General features: G+C 39.7%; 1 protein-coding gene across 1 annotated transcript in view; it reads right to left on the bottom strand.

The window, feature by feature from the left end:
* TSPAN14 (tetraspanin 14) overlaps positions 1-21,108 on the bottom strand; it is a 66,896-nt gene that overhangs the window by 7,875 nt on the left and 37,913 nt on the right. Inside the window, exons 3-8 of the mRNA XM_060769014.2 lie at positions 13,386-13,436; positions 8,707-8,853; positions 5,973-6,143; positions 2,408-2,533; positions 1,538-1,582; positions 877-996 (exon numbers count right to left, since the gene is read on the bottom strand). Of these exons, the coding sequence (XP_060624997.1) occupies positions 877-996; positions 1,538-1,582; positions 2,408-2,533; positions 5,973-6,143; positions 8,707-8,853; positions 13,386-13,436 (660 nt within the window). The remainder of the gene's footprint in view (positions 1-876; positions 997-1,537; positions 1,583-2,407; positions 2,534-5,972; positions 6,144-8,706; positions 8,854-13,385; positions 13,437-21,108) is intronic.

Raw genomic sequence — 21,108 nt, 5'->3', positions numbered from 1 at the left:
TGGCAGAAGCTTCTGCGGGAAGGTAACGGCACTCCATGCAGTCTTGCTGGACACTTGACCTTGGAGGTGTCTACGGACAATGCAGGCTCTTTGGCTTAGAAATGGAGATGAGCACCACCACTCAGAGCTGAAAGGGGAAGTCCTCGCATCTGGATTGTTTATCAGCAGGAGCTCTTCCTGACCTGCGGATTTGAACCTGCAACCTTCTGGTCAGCAAGTTCAATAGCTCAGTGGTTTAACCTGTTGTGCCACAACAATTCTAAGCACAATTCAAGGCCATTATCAGCTCTAATAGTGACAGTCGCCACTGAAACTAGGAGATAGTAGATAGAAGATGTTACATCATCCTCATGTTACTATACCCAATCATAGTACTAGGATGCAACTGCCATGTGTGGAAATGTGGGATTTGTAGCTTGGTCAAAGACACTCCAGGAGATCTCTGGCTGAGAATTTTAAGCCTTCACCTAAACCACAGCTTCTTAAACTTTTCCACTCGAGGCTGCTTTTGGTCTGGGAAACTTTACATTAATCCAGATATGTGAGCTGTAAAAATGAAACATTAACTAACAGTAAATTAGCAAGGCTTGCTAAACAGGCTGATTTTTCTTTTTATGAAGTACTGCTGAAGCATCTTCTGCAGGTCTGTGTAGATGTCTAAACAACCACTAGGTGACATTCAGAAAATTTTTTAGCTAATGTGACTTCATTTGGGGCTGGGGCCTACATTTCAAGAAGCAGTGTCCTAAACTGCATATTCCTGAATTCCACTTTTTGGAGCCATGGTAGTTAAAATGAAATCAGAGAATGATAAGCGTGCAATGTGAAATGACCACAGCTTAGAAGGAAGACTTACTATCCCATTAGGCCACTTACCTGCAGTAAAGAAATTGCCACAAAGACTCCTGCCACAATGTAAATATTCCGAGGCAACCAAGCTTCCAGTGCAGGGATGCAACCTTTGGTGTAGATTCTTTCATCCCATAAAGATACCGACTGGAGAGGGGAAAAGCAGGTATTACACACATTTTTGTTAACTGTTCAGTTTTAAGGAAAACAATTCAAACAATATAAATGGGAATCTGTTCACTAGAGACATGACTATGCCAAGAACAGCTTAACTTCTGCACCAAAAATTGAATGTATCACCTGAACAGATGTCACAGTTTATTTTTGAAATTTATTCTACAAGTTTAATTACCTGGTTTTGATAACTATAATTGAAGACTCTGGCCTCTAGTACTAGAAGTCTCATTGCAACCACTTTTTTAGTGACTGGGTTTAACAGCCATTAGCCCCACTTTTTAAAACAATAGTTAAATACTTGTGCACTGGGCCTAGAATCTCTGGGAACTGGAGTATAAATAATCTAAACAATTAAAGATTGAGAACCAACCTTTAAAGCAAAGTAGCATTGTTTTTAACAGCTGATAAATATCAAGCTTCTGCCTTCAATATGATTTGGGAAAGCAAAACCTAGATGTAGGCTTGGAGTGGCAAAATAAAATAGCAAAACAGTAACACAGAAACTACTCACCATATTTCTGACATCATAGCCACATTGTGTGTTCAAAACATTTTGCTGGAAAAAAATGGGAGAAAAATTAACCATAATGAGATTTCTAAACTATATATTGTTTTCAAATATAGTATTTGAGGATGAAAAGTTTTGTAGAGAGTACAGTAGGCCCTCCATATCCATGGATTCTGTACCCACGGATTCAACCATCCATGGTTTGAAAATATTCCAAACAAAAAATTCCAAAAAGCAAACTCTGATTTTGTGAGTTTTATATAAAGGAAACAGGCACATATAAAGGACACAAACAAGACTGGGTGACTTGGAAGGTGCTGAACAGACTGCACTCAGGCACCAAGAGATGCAGAGTGAACCTTAAGAAATGAGGCCACAAAGTGAAGTCCACGACATGTGAGTGTGGAGAAGAGCAACCCACAGACCTGAGCCCTGCCACATGCACAACGGAGGACCTCCTTATAGCAGCAACTCCAGAGGCACTCCAAGTGGCCTGCTACTGGTCAAAGCACATTTAATATATTGCCAAATTTTTTAACTTTGTGTTTTCAAAATACATTACAACTGTACCCTTGGTTTGCTTCTGATACGATACATATATAAAATATAAAGGACATGATATTAATGCACCATTGTGTATAATGAGATTTTATCATCCACAGATTTGGGTATCACAGTTGCATCTTGGAATTCAACCCAGCAGAAACTGAGGGCATACTGCATTATACATTCATGATTTTACAAAGTTTTGCACTTGCTTGCTTTTCTCCTCCCTCAGTCTCTCAGTATACATACATACATACTCTTCAGAATACATTTCTTCTCCCAATGTACAGCATTAACATAAACCAAAGAATACAGGAAACAACTCACTGCAGGATCTTGGATGCAACAGGAAAAGGGGACTCCACACCTCTCACGGCTTTTGCTTGAACTGCTGCAGTTGAAGTAAATGTTAAGGTTCCAATCATTTGGATCCTGGGCACCACAACACTGATTCTGTAAAAGAAATAAAATCACTCCCTGCTACACCAGAAAGAGGCATGCCCAGATGTATTTAAATTGATCGAAGTGTGCGGTTTTTAGCTAACTTGAGTCCCCTCAGGGAGAAAGGTGGGGTAGAAAGAAAGACAGACAGACAGACAGACAGAAGAAGACGTCAGACTACAAGCAGAGGCATAACACAGTTGCTCAGGTGATTCATTGGAACTAGTGCCACAAATGCCTGTGACAAAGAACTGGTGGGATCACAAGCCTGAAAAGGTTACAGAAAATAAACAGGTCAAACTACTCTGGGACTTCTGAATTCAGACTGACAGAATTTTGGAGCACAATACTCCTTATATCACGATTGTGTTAAAAAACAAAGTATGGCTCGTTGATGTTGCAATCCCAGGTGACAACAGGATTGAAGAGAAACAACTGGAAAAGCTGACACGTTATGAGGATTTAAAGACCCTGGCACAAGCCAGTAAAGGTGGTCCCAGTGGTGATTGGCACAGTGGGTGCAGTGCCTGAAGACCTTGGCCTGCACTTAAACATAATCGGTGCTGACAAAATTACCATCTGCCAGCTGCAGAAGGCCACCTTACTGGGATCTGCATGCATTATTCGCCGATACATCACACAGTCCTAAATACTTGGGAAGTGTCTGATATGTGATCCAATACAACAGCCAGCAGAGTGATCTTGTCCGCTGTGAACTCATCTTGTGTTTCAAATAATAATACAGTAATAATAATAACAGCAAACCATAATTATTCCCTGAAATGGGTGTCTAACAAGTGTAAACTCATATAATTTAGTTCAATTCATGTAAGCTGCATTATATGGGTCTACACTGACCATGTAATGCAGTTTCAAACTACACCAGTGCTGTTAAAAACAAAGGTTGCAAAAATTATCCCAATGTCTTGTTAGATTAAATGGACAAAGATCAGAGTCAACATTTAGCCCTTCAGGTGTTTTTGGACTACAACTCTTATTATTCCTAAGCTCACTAGGGCTGCTAAGATGTACAGTCCAAAAAGAACTGGAGGGCTACCCTCAGTTAGAAAAAACATCCTGTATTCTCAGCATAATTAGGACACAAATTCCGGCTCTATTTCTGCTTTAATTGGTTAGGCTGATGCAGCTGCATGTGAGACAAAAAGATCTACTACAACAAAACAACAAGAAGTGTTTTAAATAGCTGTAAAAGCAGAACAAAGGCAACAGCTGCAACAATATAAACCCCCCATGCATTTTAATATGAGTCTCTTCAAAAATGAAAAAAAAAAAAAATCAGTGGATGAGTTCCTACAAAGAGCTGTGTAATGTTCTGTCCTGTGTTGTCCCTCTGACCCCAGAGATTTCAAGCAGTGGGAAGGAAGGGATGCTCCTGCTGCTTACTGGAGGGAGGAGAAGGCAGACCAGCAAATGACTTCAACTCGCAAGAGGATGAAACAAGGTTATAGTGGGGTGTTGTGTGGTTCCTGGGCTGTATGGCAGTGTTCTAGCAACATTTCTTGTGATGTTTCGCTTGCATCTGTGGCTGGCATCTTCAGAGGATGCCAGTGAAACATCAGGAGAAAATGCTGCTGGAACACAGCCATACAGCCTGGAAAGCACACAACGCCCCACTGATTCCAGCCAAGAAAGCCTTTGACAATACATTAAACAAGGGTATGTTCAAAGTGCAGCCCTCTTTTTCTTCCTCTCTTAGGCTCAGGAGGGTTCCACATCATCTTCTTTTTTGCCTGAATTGTCTTTTTCTCCTCACCAAAACAACACTAGCAATGGCAACCCCTTTTTGGGGCCTGACAGTTGTTGGAGGAAGTTTTGGACAGGGGCAAGAGAACCCATTCAAACAGAGACATTGGTATACATAAATCACACTTTTGTACTTATATATTAACAGCACAATGCTACCCAGTAACCTTTTAAAAGCATTCCTAAATAGCTGCTTAGGACTCTTTTCTCTTTTAACTCATCATGGAAGATCTACCTGCAAAGAGACTAGACATACAAAGAGATATGGTTCAAGTGACATATCTGTGGCTGAGGTTTACGTAGTAGTAGTAGTAGTAGTCGTCGTCATCATCTTTATTTATATCAGTGGTTCTCAACCTTTCTAATGCCTCGACCCCTAAATACAGTTCTTCATGTCGTGGTGACCCCCCAACCATAAAATTATTTTTGTTGCTAATTCATAACTGTCATTTTTGCTACTGTCTCTTTTAAATGGTCTTTTAACTTATGATGATGTTTTAGTTAATGTTTATCTGTCTTTGTTATTATTGTTGTCGGCATCTAATGGTTACCGGTTATAAGCCGCCTTGAGTCCCCCTTCGAGGAGTGAGAAGGATGGGATATAAAGGTCTCAAATAAATAAATACTATTATGAATTGTAATGTAAATCTCTGAGAAGCCAGTCAGCCATTCCTGGGGGGGGGGGGGCAAGGAGGAGGCGGTGACCCCTCAGAAATACGTGAACGACCCCCATGGGGGTCGCGACCCCCAGGTTGAGAAACGCTGATTTATATCTTCCCAAGGGGACTCAGGGCAGTTTCCAACAAGTAATGGTAAATATTTAAACATTATGAAGGTGGGGAACCAATAACTGAATTCCCTCTACATAAAAGTAGCTGCTTCCACGTGGAAAAGGTAACAGATAAGAACAAACTTTCTCTAAACACCCTTGCTTGAGATTCTAGTTTCTAGTGTGCAGAACAGCAAATTGACAAGTAGGAGATTTGTGTATGTGTCAGTGTTATTTGGAAGTAAGGATGGGGAAAGAGAAGTTCTCTGGAATTTATTTAATTGCACCTTCCATGATACCTAACCAATGCCTTTAAGCTCAGCTAAGTTACAGCTAAACAACATTTGGAGGGCCAGATGTTCTTCATTCCTGATTTAATATAAACAAGAGTAACACACTGATGTGCTCCATCACTGTCACAAACTATTTGATATTCTCGTCTGCCTTCCGTGAACACAGTTCTTAAATAATGGCATAGAACTGAGGAGGAAAGTATTTTCTAGCTTTTTCTCTGCCCCATTTTTCTTCTCTTCCTTCAACATTTTTCTCCTCTACTGATGTCTTCCTTTTTGTATCACTGGTGGCTAGGAGAGGGAGCATAGGTTGCTTTTGCCAAAAATATGAACCACTTATTAGAAAGATTTTTTGAAAGACTACATGAAATTATTCTGAAGGCCATTGGTTGCTGACCTCTGCCTCAGGCTAAAGAGAGAGGTGTGCAAAACCGAAATAAGGCATGACAGAGTCACCAACTTCATGTCTGGCGGTTTTCTCTGACCTCGGTTATGTTGTCAATATTATTTCTTCACCCAAGCCACTCTTACTCAGAAAAGTATACAAACAGATACAGTGCATAACGTGCTTCACAGTTTTAACAACCCCTGGGCACATCAATAAATCTTTATTAAAACAACTTACTATTTTCTGCAATGAATCTATGAGGTTCTGCAGGTCAATGTCATCTCGGTAAGACCTAATATTGTTCTTGAAAAACGTCTCCACTCGATCCCTCACCCAGTCTTGAAACAGGAATGCCAGAACAGCCACCGCCAACTCCATGAGGAAAATTAGTACAATTGTGCCACAGAACTGTAAAACAGGGACAAGAAATTGCAAGCAAAAAGGTATACAATCAATTATGAAAAGAGAAAAAATGGTCAGATGTTTTCCAACTGAATTTCAGGGGCTCGGGAGATTTCTCAAGAACTTCCTAAGGATTCTTCAACAAGCTCAGTAGCGCAATCAATTTTCTCTCAAAAACAGCTTTTTAACCTCCTTTATACAGGAATATGAAAGCATTTGATACATTCTCAGACACACTTTCAATCTGCATGCATTTGACTAGTTTCCCATAGGTATCGTAGCAACTGCCTCTATGACATAGCCAAGTTCCTTGGTAAATGATGCAATATGGAATGGGCTCCCTGAAGCTAACAAGTTGGAAAACCATTATGTGACTCAGGGTTGACATTCCAGATGTAGCCAAATTGCAAATCCCAGTAATCCTTGCCAGCATATATGATATAATAATTATATATTTATATTACATGTAGTATTACTAATAATATTACAGTATAATTGATATAGTGCAATATAGCAATATTTAAAACTGATATTGTACTATGTTAATAATATATTGTATGTATATATACCTTGTAAGCCGCTCTGAGTCCCCTTCGGGGGGAGAAGGGTGGCATATAAATGTCGTAAATAAATAAATAATAAATGCTGGGAGTTGTAGGTCAACATCTGGAAAGCCACACTATTTCCATCCGTGATGTAAAGCTTACCAACTACAAGTCTGTCTTGGCCTAATCCAGATGATTTGCTATCTGAAATAATAGCCAAAGGATATTACAACTGACTCAAGTATCTCCAAATTGAAAGAGTCACCTCTCCTAGCCCAATGCTCGGAAAACCCTGAGTTTGGACAAAACAAACCAATAAAAGCTCAACGGTACAGACACCCATACCCACACAACCCTATGGGGGGAAAAGCTGTATACTCTTTCACTACAGCAATCCATGAAATGCAGTAAGCCCCCATGCCACAATTCAACAAACCTGGCAGAGAAATGAGAAAGCTAGGCAGAGGAAATGACATCTACCAGGACTCATATACCAGGTTGATCTGAACTGTGAGGTTTGTTTGGGGATGTATCTTTCCCCCCGGTGTCCAAGAGCTTCTGTCTCAGTAACTAATGGTAAGTTAGCACAGTTTTCCAGAGTCCATTTTCTGGAAAGTACAACTCATTCGCTACTTAATTTATTTATTATATATTTATTTACGCCATTTATATGCTGCCCTTCTCACCCCAAAGGGGACTCAGAGAGGCTTACAAGATACATACATACAATATATATATTGTTAGCATAGTACAATATCAGTATTATATATTACTATATTGTAAAAGGTAAACGTTGTCCCTTGACATTAAGTCCAGTCATGTCTGACTCTGGGGTGTGGCGCTCATCTCCATTTCTAAGCTGAAGAGCCAGCGTTGTCCATAGACACCTCCAAGGTCATGTGGCCAGCATGACCACATGGAGCGCCGTTACCTTCCCGCCGGAGCGGTACCTATTGATCTACTCACATTTGCATGTTTTCGAACTGCTAGGTTGGCAGAAGCTAGGGCTGGCAGCGGAAGCTCACACCGCTCCCTGGAATCGAACCTGCGACCTTTTGGTCAACAAGCTCAGCAGCTCAGTACTTTAACCCACTGCGCCACCGAGGGCCCCTTACTATATTGTACTATACCATTATATTGTAATATTATTAGTAATGAAATTAGTAGTGAAAGAAGGAAAGAAAGAAAGAGGTAGAGAAGGAAGAAAGGAGAGAAAGGGGGAGGAAAAGGGGGAAGGAATAGGTAGGTACCTCTCTTTCATAATAGTCCAGATATCTACCTCAACTTTGATAAGTTTTACTATAGGCCACAGCAACGCGTGGCAAGGCACAGCTAGTATAATTATAATATTGTATTACTAACTATCCCCTGCCACGCGCTGCTGGGGACCAGTCTGTATATGTGTTTTGTGTATGTATATATGTGTATATGTGGTTTTGCGCAAGCATTGCAATGTGTGGGTTTTTTGTTTTTTTTACTTTTTGGCTTTTTAAGTCTCTTCCACTGTGTTTTTTCAGTGTTTTTATGAGTGATAGTCACTCGTTGCCCTGACAGATGTACTGTGTCCAAATTTGGTGTCAATTCACCCATTCTTTTTTGAGTTATGTTAATCCCACAAATGAACATTACATTTTTATTTATATAGATTATTAGTAGTATTATATTCTATTACATTATAACATTATAAATATTATATGTATATACAATATATTATATTATTAGTAAAGCACAGGAGACAAAATGGAACGGTCTTCCGCCCCCTCTCTCTTCACTCTAGACCAGAGAAGCAGTTGGTTTCGGGGGGAGGGTGGCTCCCAACCAATGACATAGGCAGGAGACAAGATGGAATTCAAGCTGGCAATTTAATGCATTACATATAACAAGCCCAATATTTAACCTAATGTGGACATAGTACTTCTGGCCTGTCATCTTTTTATTTTGCAGTCTCACAACACCATCCAACCGACCTTTTCCCAAAGCAAATGTCGGACCTAAAATAGGCACACCACAATCCAACAACTTACAAATTTCAGAAGGCAGATGTTCTCCCGCAGGGCTCCTACACAGCCAGCAAATCCGAGAATAAACATTATCCCGCCAACAAACAAGATAAGCACCACTGGATCAAAGCCATGGAGTCGTGTCATTTTGGATAAGTCTGACAACACGCCCTAAAAGAAAAAAAAAAGGACAAAGATGAAGATCTGCTCCATTTATAAAGGTAATCCCAAATATTTCAAGCATGTTAAAAACTATTCAAAGTCTTTAACATGTTTCCACAGAAATGTGTTTGCTAGTAGACAGAATTTCCTGAGAGCATGAGTACACTCGTTTTCTTTTTAAAAATAAATGTGAATCATAATGCAATTTGCTAATTCTCATGACCTCGGAAATGTGCTTGAAAAATGCATGGGGATGAATGGGTGCATTCAGAAGGAAGAAAGGCTTGAGTAAGAATCCTAGCAACACATTCAAATCTTTATATTTAAACCCCTAAAATGTAACTGTCATCAACATGCTTGGAAATATGTGGAATAGGGCAGTAAATGGCTAGGGGAACTAGGAAAGGCATCATCTGTAAGATCTAAAATTGTGATTAAAATGCCCTGAAAATATCCACTTTGCAGCCCATCTGAGGATATTGTAGTCGAAACAGATTTCCACCAGATGGCACTAATATGCCAGAGAGAGGTGGTCTGCTTTTTATTTCAATTTGCCCTTATTTTGTGACAAGCTTAGGCTTTCCAAGACCAGTACTTCCTTCATCCTCAGCCAGCACGGATATCCTGGACAGGATTATGGGATTTATAGTCCAAAACAATGTCTTCATGCAGCACAATGTAAATTCAAACATGATTTATCTAATGATTAACAAGTAAACCAAAGTGTTGTCGAAGGCTTTCATAGCCAGAATCACTGGGTTGCTGTGAGCCTAGAAAACTCACAGCAACCAAGTAAACCAAAGGTAGCCAGTTTGGCATTGAAATAGATTCTCATTTTTGAAGATCCTGAGGGCGATTCTTTCCCAACTCTTTACTCACAGCATTTAAAAGTTTTTAAGCTGCTAGCAAATTTCTCTCACAATTGGCAGTGTCAAGGGATTTTACAGAGGAACATATTTTGAAATAGGATATAACACCTACCATTCCTTATACCTGTTATTCCTCACTGATGTCATATAATTTACTACCTCTGTCTATTTATTATCTACTAGCCGTCCCCTGCCACGCATTGCTGTGGCCCACATGGGGGTTCTGTGTGGGAGATTTGGCCCTATTCTATCGTTGGTGGAGTTCAGAATGCTCTTTGATTGTAGATGAACTATAAATCCCAGCAACTACAACTCCCAAATGTCAAGATTCTATTTTCCCCAAACTCCACCAGTGTTCACATTTGGGCATATTGAGTATTCATGCCGAGTTTGGCCCAGATCCATCATTGTTTGAGTCCACAGTGCTCTCTGGATGTAGGTGAACTACAACTCCAAAACCAAAGGACATTGCCCACCAAACCCTTCCAGTATTTTCTGTTGGTCAAGTTTGGTTCAATTGCATCGTTGGTGGGGTTCGGAATGCTCTTTGATTGTAGGTGAACTATAAATCCCAGCAACTACAACTCCCAAATGACAAAATCAATTTTTTGAGTGAAGGACATACATTGGGTTGTTAGGTGTCTTGTGTCCAAATTTGGTGTCAATTCATTCAGTGGTTCTTGAGTTCTCTTAATCCCACAAACGAACATTACATTTTTATTTATATAGATTAATCTGCATCCATTTCGTGCAAACGTTTTGAGAGTTGTTCATTGCTTACTATTCATTTAGTTTATCATTCCACATTACGTTTTTGTAACACAATGATTACTTCTCATATTGTACTTAATTTGGTATTCATTTCAATCCCTATCCATGTTTTGCATACATTCAGAAGCTCAATGGCTATCTAGTTATATATTCACACTTTTGCAATTACTTTGCTTTGCTGTACTTGAGTGGTTTTTTAAAAATTGTTTTGAGTATTTTTCCTGCCGGCTGGGAAATGTAGTTCAATGTAGCAGGAAGCTGTCGGGTTGTGTGTAGCTACTAAAGGAGCAATTTCCTATATTTCAAGGTAGAATTAGCAGCTACTTGCATACTATTAAATTCAAACTGCACCAAGAGCCTATTTGTATTTATATTTCAGAAAGTGTTCCTATATGGTCTGTTCAAACACATTCCCTTAGAACAGGGGTCCTCAAACTAAGGCCCGGGGGCCGGATATGGCCCTCCAAGATCTTACCTGTCCTTCGCTCATGGTCAACCTAAGTCTGAAATGACTTGAAAGCACACAACAACAACAACAATCCTATCTCATCAGCCAAAAGCAGGCCCACACTTCCCATTGAAATACTAATAAGTTTATATTTCTTAAAATTGTTCATTTTAATTATTGTATTGTTTTAAAGTGTTTTTTGCACAACAAATAAGATATGTGCAGTGTGCATAGGAATTCATTCTTTTATTTTTTCAAATTATAATCTGGCCCTCCAACAGTTTGAGGGACTGTGATCTGGCCCTCTGTTTAAAAAGTTGGAGGGCCCCTGCCTTAGAATATCATTTTTAAAATTTGGAAGAAAAGCATACGCTCTGTGTGTGTGTGTGTGTGTGTGTGTGCCTTTAGGTCATCTGCTACACTTCCAAGAAATGAGAAGTCAAAAATAAGAACAAGCGGTTAAGTATTTCAAAAATTGTTTCCAAACACCAAAGATAAGCTGCTTCACAGGAATGCTATTTATCAGAAGTATATACTTTGGCATCAACCTTGCATTTTCTTTTAAAACTCATAGTGCCAGCTATCAAAACGCAAGAGAGAGCAATAAAATTCTTATCCATTCAAAAAATAAGCTGGACATGTTGATAGATGTTAAGGAAGGAAGAATGTGATTTAAACATGTGCAGGCAAGTATTGGATCCAACAAAGTGGGCAGAAGGAAAATATCGGCAAAGCTTTGCACAACCATTTGTAGCTGTAGCTGTTCAATCTATATTAATAATAAATTGCTTCAGTAGCAATTCCTATGTTCCAACAAGATGAAAAACAATTTCAAATTCAGTTTAACTTTTGCCAGACAACATTAGTGTAATGAATCCTCCAAGCAAGTGGTGAATCTAAACTACCAGCTATCAGCAGAATGCAGTTCTTTCTGATGATACATAACAGAGATACACATTATGTATGGAATTTTAGAAAAATGATGGCATAACCTTTTGGGAAATTGAAATCTCCATCACCTTTTGGAAAATGGCATTCACCATAACTTTTTAGGATAATCAGGAATCTCCCTGAGAAGAGTTAAAAACTGACTTCTCCATAATGGTAAATATCCACCAGCATTCACACAAAGCAATGAGGTTTCTCAGCTATTAGACTGATACACCTAGATAGATATCTCTTTGAACTGTTAGAGACAAAGATATGCCAATGCACAATTATATATAGTAGAGCTTCAGAAGTGTTTTTTCAGTTGCCCAAAAAAATCAACTCTTCCTTAAAACATCTTGATTTAAGTCATGCTCTCAAGAGACTAAAAATAAAAATAAACTAGACTACCTCACTACCTCTGAGGATGCTTGCCATAGATGCAGGCGAAACGTCAGGAGAAATGCCTCTAGAACATGGCCCTATAGCCCGAAAAAACCTACAAGAACCTAGTGATTCCAGCCATGAAAGCCTTCGACAATACAACAACAGTTTTGAAAAGCTGTTTCCATCAGCATCGTCTCTGAAGATGGTGTCTGAGCTTCGAGAAGTTTTAGTTCAAAAACCTTTCTTCTCTCTTTCTAAGGTCAGGGCAATGACAGTTGGGAGGGAGGCAAACTCTTACATCTGGACCTAAGCATGATCTTCGGTTTGTCTTTCATCAACCCACTCCTAATCAGTTGGATAAATCTCCCAGATCGGTACAAGATTTCTGTTTGAACAATCCGCCTTAATTGTGGCTCAGTTATTATCTTAATTTTTACAATCTTGATCTCGTAACATCACCCCAGAGACTTTCAGGTATATTTTTCAGCATCACAAGATATAAAAAGGATGGGAACATGAGGTAAAACTACTCAGTTGGATACAAACATAGGGAATCCATATCAGTATAACCTCAACCATTGTGCTGCAGGGATATTGCTTTTCAAGGGAAAGGCTCTATGCCGTTTCAGCAACAGTCACATGATGCAAAAGAAAAATATAATGAGGATTTTATGGAGATTGAAATCCACAGCACAGACTGGGTAAGTGGCCAAGCATGGCTTTCTTGTTCCTACTAAATGCCAGGCAGCACATTCCTATATGTATCCTCAGAGATAGATCCAGCCAAGTTCAACAAGGTTTACTTCAAAGTAAATGTATATGAGACTGCAATTTTGGGGAACCTACCTGGGAATGAGTCTCATTGAAATTATAAGGATTTATTTCTGAGAAGACAGCGTAAGGCTGTATATCAAATCTCTTGGCATCACCTAAACGGAAATCTGGTTTTGCAGTAATTTATAAAAATAGGCATGAGTGAACAATAGGGAAGAATTAGAATATATTTACAGGCATTCCACTGATGAAAATAATGTGTACATCTGTGCGTAAGAGAGAAGGGGAAAGAGAAGAACCCTCACACTTCATCAATAAAAGAGACTCAATTTGGTCTAGTATTCCAAATGCCACTACTGCCTTACCTTTTCACTCCAGGCCCAAAGACCAGCTCCTAGGAAGGCAACTCCCGCTAACTGAAAAAGGAAAAACAAATGTATTATTTGCTAGAAAGCATTGCCTGAACATTTCCTCTCTCCCAGAAACAATCACACTGTGAGACAATCTGCACCCCTTGTTGCACTGAAGGGATGGGGCAAGAAGTACCAGCATAAAACTCTGGATCCAGGACAACTAGTACAAACACCACATACATGAAATATTCATCTCTAGGTAATGTTTTTTATAATGGCATGATATCAAAAGACAACCTGGCAAAATGACACTACCTAAAAGTATCCCACAAATTGTGTGACTGTGGAGCAGGACAGACAACTCCGCATCTGTATGCTTGTCCACTATGCCCTGCCTCATGTACAGAGGAAGAATTGTGAGAGGCTATAGACAATGCCATTGCTGTTGCCTGTTTTTGGTCAAAAGATATTTAGCCACCCAGGCTCCTTCTATTTTTATCAGTTTTATAATAATTTATGAAATGTTTTGATACGAAAACAATGCCCACTTCCCAAAAAACAAATCCTAGCAATAGAGACATTGACAGATTTTGTGTTGGAACTGACTACCTATTAAAAATGCTTATGGCATGGAGCCTAAGCAAAACATAAATGTGGTAGGTGCAACAATGAAAACAAGGAAATTCCATGTTAGGGAGTACTGGAAGAGGGCTTGAAAATAGAACTGCACATACATCTACAGTGCAGATGCATTTAGAAGGCTGTCTCAGAAGATTATCTGTTCTGAACAGACTCCAAAAAGGAACTAGGGAGTGCTATCACTACATGTATTGTGGCTATCTTTTTAACTATATATATATATATATTGAAGTGGATCCCCTGGCATGAGGGTGGAAAGAGCAGGAGAAGGGTTCTTGCATGGTGATGGAGAGGGCTCAATTTCTCTCCCCAGATAGGTAAGAAATCATTGTTTTCAAGCTGGAAACCTTCAAAGATCAAGATAATCATATGCTGGTAGAAAGTAAAATACCAACTGGCTGAAGGCAAAGCCATCAAAACAAAGAAAATGGCAAGTTCAGATCTATTCGCAACTATATTTAGTTTACTTTGTAGTTATTGAAAGGATGGAGGCTATTAAAGTAGGTTGATTTTTACTCAAAAGCAGTAGTTTGTAACATGTGAAAACATTTTAAGGTGCCAAAAGACACACATTCTTGCAAACTTGTAGTTGTGTGCCTTCAAGTACTTTCTGACCTATGGTGACCCTAAGGCGAAGTCATTGCCCAAACTGTTACTTGAGTCTACTGTTCTCTTGACCCAAAGCATGTAAGGAGGTTTGTTCCAAAACAAGGACTAAGACTACCACTAAAAGCCCTTTTGCGCTATAGAATTATGGTACAGCAATCCCTCCCACTTTTGTGGGATTAGAGGAGTGTGATTCCTGCCAAAGTGAGAGAACCTTGAATAAAAAACCTATTTTTTTAACCTAACAGTATATCTCTAGAAATCTCTAAGTCTACAAGCATGACTCTACAGTCAAATTCCACTGCCTTCCAATTTCTGATGGAAGTTGACCACTGAATTGCACTGGAGAACTTTAAGATTCCTACAGAGAAGGTATGAATCAAATTTGTGAATAATGTCTTGCATCTCTTCTATGGTTGGTTGAGAATGTCATATATCATGTTCTGCAGTTGATGGTGGTTGGTGGTGGCAGGCCTAGCAGTTGGTGATGGAAGGGTTAATGTAAGTCTTAGTTCTAAAGGGTTGAGTAATCTGTAAGTAAGAGTTCATGGGTGAAAGCAATTAAGGGTAGAGGTATGCAAGATATGGGTTGCAACTGGGTGTTTCTGGATATAAGGAGCTAGCCTTGGGACTGACTTTTGGAAGAAAAGTATTTGTCTTATTTTGGTGGTAGATGCTGCTGGTTTCCCCCTAGGTTTGTAGATTTTTGGTATCCTGGCTTGTCTCTTGAACCCTTGGAACCTTGAATCTTTGGAGTGGCTTTTGACTACGGTATAGACTCTTATTACTTATTTATTTATTGCGTTTGTATACCGCTTTTCTCAGCCTGTCGGCAATTCAAGGAGATTGATCCCTGGACTTTGCTCATTGAACTCTCGGCGTTTGACCACTGGACTAGACCTTTTGACTACGGTGTTATCCTGACCCGCAACAGCGTTTGCTGTCAGTTTTGTTTTATATTCTGTGGCTGAGTACTATATGTTTTTATGTTTTAGACTATTAAAACAGCCAGAAAGTAAGTGCTGCTTTAATTAAATTGTTTAACACAAACTGGGTGATTGTTTGGTTCATCTCTACTTGAATAAGGCAGAGCGCTGGCATCCTGACAGAGCAAGGGGAGGGGAAGAGGCAATCCTGTGTTATGGGGAAGTAAATTCTCTATCTTTTAAAATCCTATGCAAAGAAGATGATTTCCATTGCTTTCACTTATTTTCCACAGCTGTCTGATGAAACTCTAAGATTAACATATAACACAAATCTAATGCGCACCCTAAGTAATTTAGCCAAAAAAGGTAAGCATTAGATTCGAGTAAATAGGGTACTTTTTTGGGCCCTTTCCACCAATTCTATTGAGTACAGCAACCCGGGGCTTGTCTACACCACCCAAGATGTTAGGCATCTTAGCCTTGCAGCTAACACAGTGCTTCTTCAAATTCAGATAGATTGGAATCTTAAAGAAGTATGCTAGAACATGCTAATAACACACTAAGTCAAGCTAACAGGAAGACTAACAGATAGTGAGATTACAGGCAAAGGTTTTCTCTCTGCTACTGATGCAGCGGAAAGAAAAAAACTGAGAGAATGGCGGCACTTGCCCAATATATACTTTCGGAATGGTGAGAAGGGGTTCCATAAAAGGTATCCTTTAGACCTGCCCATACCCCAAATTTGAATCAACACAGGTTTGAGTAATTTACTCATAAATTGGCAATTTATTCACAAATGATTGATTTTTTTTCTCCCAACAACCCACCCTTACTTAGGCTAGCTCCTTGTCCAGCTCTGGAAATTTGCTCCTCTCCTATGGCTCCCATTTTATATCCCATATCAGGACTATTTGTTCCACCTCTAGGAAAAATAGACATAGATTACTTGACAGCGGTAGTGTTCATCTTTCTTTCCGCCATACAAGGCTGTGTTTCTGCTTCTTGCTTTTCCAAAGGGAGCTGATTTAGAGCTGCCAACAATTAACACAGCTGGATACCATTTCAGCTCATTCGTCTTCCACAACACAAGGAGGGAAACATTTAAAGATTTTTTACAAAGGAAATGCTTCAGTGGACTCAGAATAAAAACTGTAATATTTAGGCGTGCTACTCTGAGATGGAAAACAGGCCACTATGACCACAATACGATTACTGTACCCCTGGTAAAGCTAACCTCAGATGCCCAGGACTCTTATCTCTTATGTAGGCTAGATGCCAGCTTAATGGTCTCATGGGATATTCTGACCCAGACATGACCCTTCAACGTCTTTTCACTTCTTTGCTGGGAGACCATTCTTACCTATTGTATTTAACATTTCCCAGCTTTAGGAAAGTGTTTTTCATTACAGAAAAATAGACAAAGCATGTGTTTTGTTTAGAGTCTAAAGAGAAGCCTGCTATTAAAAAATCAAAGCTTTTAGCACCCCAACCCCAGTAATATTTATTTTATTTATTTATTTATTTATTTATTTACAGTATTTATATTCTGCCCTTCTCACCCCGAAGGGGACTCAGGGTGGATTGCAATATACACAGCAAACATTCAATGCCGTTTTTGACATAGAAGACATACAGACACATAGAGGCCATTCAGCAGTTTTTCCACTTCGGATCCTGGAGGTTGCTCGATTCACACTAGTGGACGAGCTGTCGTTTCGTCCACTAGGACGCCAAGCCTTTTTGATCGTAGTATTTCCTCCTTGCTTTCCGGCATTTTTATGGTGGCATAAATTAGCCTCCCCACTTTAAGCGGTCTCTAATTTCTCTACTCACAGCTCACAATTGTGCTTAGGTCAACAGTGAGCTGGGAAAAATTTTTAACAGCTATTAATAGTTGGGTGCTCAAACCCGACTCGGGCTTCGAACTTGCCACTTTTCGGTCGGCAGTGATTTATTGCAGCTGACTAACCAGTTGGACTATTATATATAAAAATGCATCCTCTATATGCACACACATTTGAGTGTTGAATTTAAATTCTGCAGTTTTTTTATGGTATACATTCATGTATAAGCCTTGAAAATTAAATCAAATAATAAACTCAAAAATTCTGGGTCAATCTATCTATTAGTCAATAGGTATAGTACCTTACCTTTTATCAATAGAGGAACCATTCACTACTCTGAATAAAGTGGCAAAAGGCAAGTGCTTACTCTGTCTCAGGAGAAACTAAAAGAAGCAGAGTCACCTGTTTCTGGTCTTTTGGAATGTAGGTGTGAAAATGACAGTGACAGTTCTTTGGTGCCTCCCCTCAAAGAAGAGCTGAAAGACTAGAAGAGGCTGGTGTTTATTTTATGTTCGCCCAGAATGGCCCTTGACTTATCCATGGGGAATATCAAAATCCACACTTTTGGCCCCAAAACCCGACCTTAACTTACACATGGTCAGCTTATGCATGAACATTTATAGTAGTTTTATAAAATTCTCTATTCAATTTATATCATTCCCCATTTACGTAATGGGATCCCCTCTCCAAAACCTAATCAGGACTACAAGTGGAGCTTTGGCACAAAACTATCAGAAAGAGAGTCACTCTTGACAGTGAGATGTAACAAAAAACACTATGGCTTTCATAGAATTTAGTGACCTCAACACAGCAGACTGAATTAAAGTTTTCCAGGGTCTTTCCCTAACCAAAACCTGAATTGCTGAAGTTTGAAATGTGTGTTTTTTGATAGTTGCAAAATTAACAGTTACTTGCAAAAGCACAAAATATACCTCCAGCTGCCAAGAATCATCTCCATTTGTATATCAGAGCATGCCTCTATACCAGGAGTTCTCAAACTACAACCCACGGGCCAGATGTGGCCCTCTAAGGTCATTTATTCCACCCTTGATCTAAACTTTAAACTTAGAGTCATCCTAAGTCTGAAACAACTTCAAGTCACACAACAACAACAACAACAACAACCTGAATTAACTTGACTATCTGATCAGTCAAAAGCAGCCCCACCATTCCCACTGAAATACTGGTAAGTTTATGTTGGTTAAAGTTGTTCATCATTTTAAATACTGTATTGTTCTTTCATGTTGTTGTTTTTTTGCAGTACAAATAATACATCTGCGGTGTGCATAGGAATTTGCCCATGTTTTTCTCAAAATATGGTCCGACCCCCAACAGTCTGAGGGACAGTAACCCCTGCACTATACAGATCTTTTTAAAAAAAATCAAGTCAATAGATACATGAATTTTGTTACTATTCTTACATGTTTTTGAGTTTACTCCAGTTTATGGAAATCCCATCACAGGGTTTTCTTGGCTGGGTTTATTCAGAAGAGGTTGCTCACCACCTTCCTCCCAAGACTGAGAGAACATGACTGGCCCAAGGTCACCCAGTGAGTTTCTGTGGCTGAATGGGGATTTGAACAGTAGTCTGCTAGAGTCCTAGTCTAACACTCAAGCCATGCTGACTCTCAAATGTGATTTAGACTGCTGTTTTGGTTTCTGTTTTACTGGAAATACCAAGCTGCTAGGCCTCAAAACACAAGTGAGGAACCAAGGCAACCTGTGGATGGCCAAGTGAATTCTTATGTCAACTGCTCAGTTCTTTAGGATCTTCTCTGTCACCCACATTCTTAGAATCTCTACCCTAACTGTCAATGTCCCTTTCAAAAGCCAACAAAACAATCTTCCTTGCAGAAAGGAAGCCTTTCCTACCCAAACTCAAGCCGAACTTTAAAAAGGTGAGAGAACTTTTCAGCATTGGATTCAACAGCGTTTACTCACCTCTATGGGGAGGTGAGAATGTCGTTGCACTGGGACCAGGCAGAACTTGCATTACGTACAACTACTCCCTCACCCCAATAACAGACAAGACACTGGGTGGCCTTCACCAATATACATGCTCAAAATATGCAAGAGACACCGCACAACAAAGCTCCCAATACCCAACCCAGTGACACTTTCACAACATACAATTTTACCCTCCGCACACAGACCACACACATTTTGTGTACATTCAGATTAATGCTGATCTCTTCTGAGCTCTTCACTTGACAAAAGACGCATCTGAAGCTTTGTATCCCACCCAAGTGTATTTTCCATGCAGAGTCACCATTTCCATGAAGCTTTGGTCATCCAAACTTCTCTCAGCAAGGGCAAAACACAGAGATATGCTTTATTTTCATGCCAGTGGTTTACTCTACTTCACATCTGTGGGACAATTTCCCCTAGTCTTCTAACCCAAACTTATTTCTGCCGGTCTCTGCCAGAAACAACAGAAAGACCAGAAAAACAGCAGGAAACACTGTTAGTGTGATTTGTCTGATAAAGCTACAAAGGAAACACAACACACATCTGCTTGTCTTAACCCAGGAGACCTACTTTCAATAAATGCATAGGAACACAGGAAACAGGCACATACAGTATGGAACCAGCTGTCATTATCTGGGGGTGAGATTGACAGTTGGTGGCTTCTATTGTCACTGGAGGAGTGACTTCATTCTGGGGTTTAGTCTAGACTTTAAAGGAGTGATCCTACCTGCTGAATCCTATCTCCAAAACAGCTCGGCATTTTGGAGAACCTCATTTAAAATTCTGATTCACAGACTCATTTAACTCCTGACAGCTTCAGCCCAGAGACAGAGAAGCTATCACCTTCAGACTAACAGTGGTTCTCTAGGGCTTCAGGAAGGATTCCTTCTCAGTTCAAGCAAGATAGATCAAGAGCTGCATCTTTTGCACGTAAAGCAGGTACTCTTTGGTGTATCCGAGCTACACCATTATTACAATGCCACCATGGATTAAAATGTATCCGCATGAGATGCTCATTGCTGCACGTTTTGTCCAACACATTTTGCAACAGCCTTAATATACTGAAATATGTTATTAACATATTTTCTTGGCACCACAGAGAGACTGTAAGATTTGACCTTGTTAAGTGCCTGAAATTTTGTTGCATGTTTTAAATAAGTAAAAGTAAATATGCACGCTTTACTCCAGCTTTGTAGCTGCACAGCTCCCTCTACATCTCACACGCCCCACATGAGGAAAAGCTTTGCAGTTGGACCTTTTCACTATTAATATATCCCCCACCCCAAGTAATTTAGGACTCTTATTATACCCAAGGGGCTTGGAAGAGCTGTAACAATGGCTCATGGCAGGTTACAACATAGCTAAAAACACATGAGCATCATAAACACATAAAATACACATATTAAAGCATATTTCTACAAAATGCATATATTAAAATACACAGAACAAAGATTAACATATAGAGAACACAAGACTCCAGTTTAACATTTATGTATGATCCACTGGTAAGGACCCCCTGGTGGTGTAGCAGGTTAAACTGCTGAGCTGCTGAACTTGCTGACCAAAAGGGAGCAAGGTGACCTGTTGTTAGCCCCAGCTTATGTCAACTTAGTAGTTAAAAACATGCAAATGTTAGTAGATCAATAGATAGCGCCTTGACGGGAAGGTAACAGTGCTCCATGCAGTCATGCTGACCACATGACCTTAGAGGTGTCTATGGAAAATGCCGGCTCTTCGGCTTAGAAATGGGGA

This window comes from Anolis sagrei, chromosome 3 (genome assembly GCF_037176765.1).
Source record: "Anolis sagrei isolate rAnoSag1 chromosome 3, rAnoSag1.mat, whole genome shotgun sequence".
Taxonomy (NCBI): Eukaryota; Metazoa; Chordata; class Lepidosauria; order Squamata; family Dactyloidae; genus Anolis; species Anolis sagrei.
This window is presented reverse-complemented; position numbering and strand designations above follow the sequence as displayed.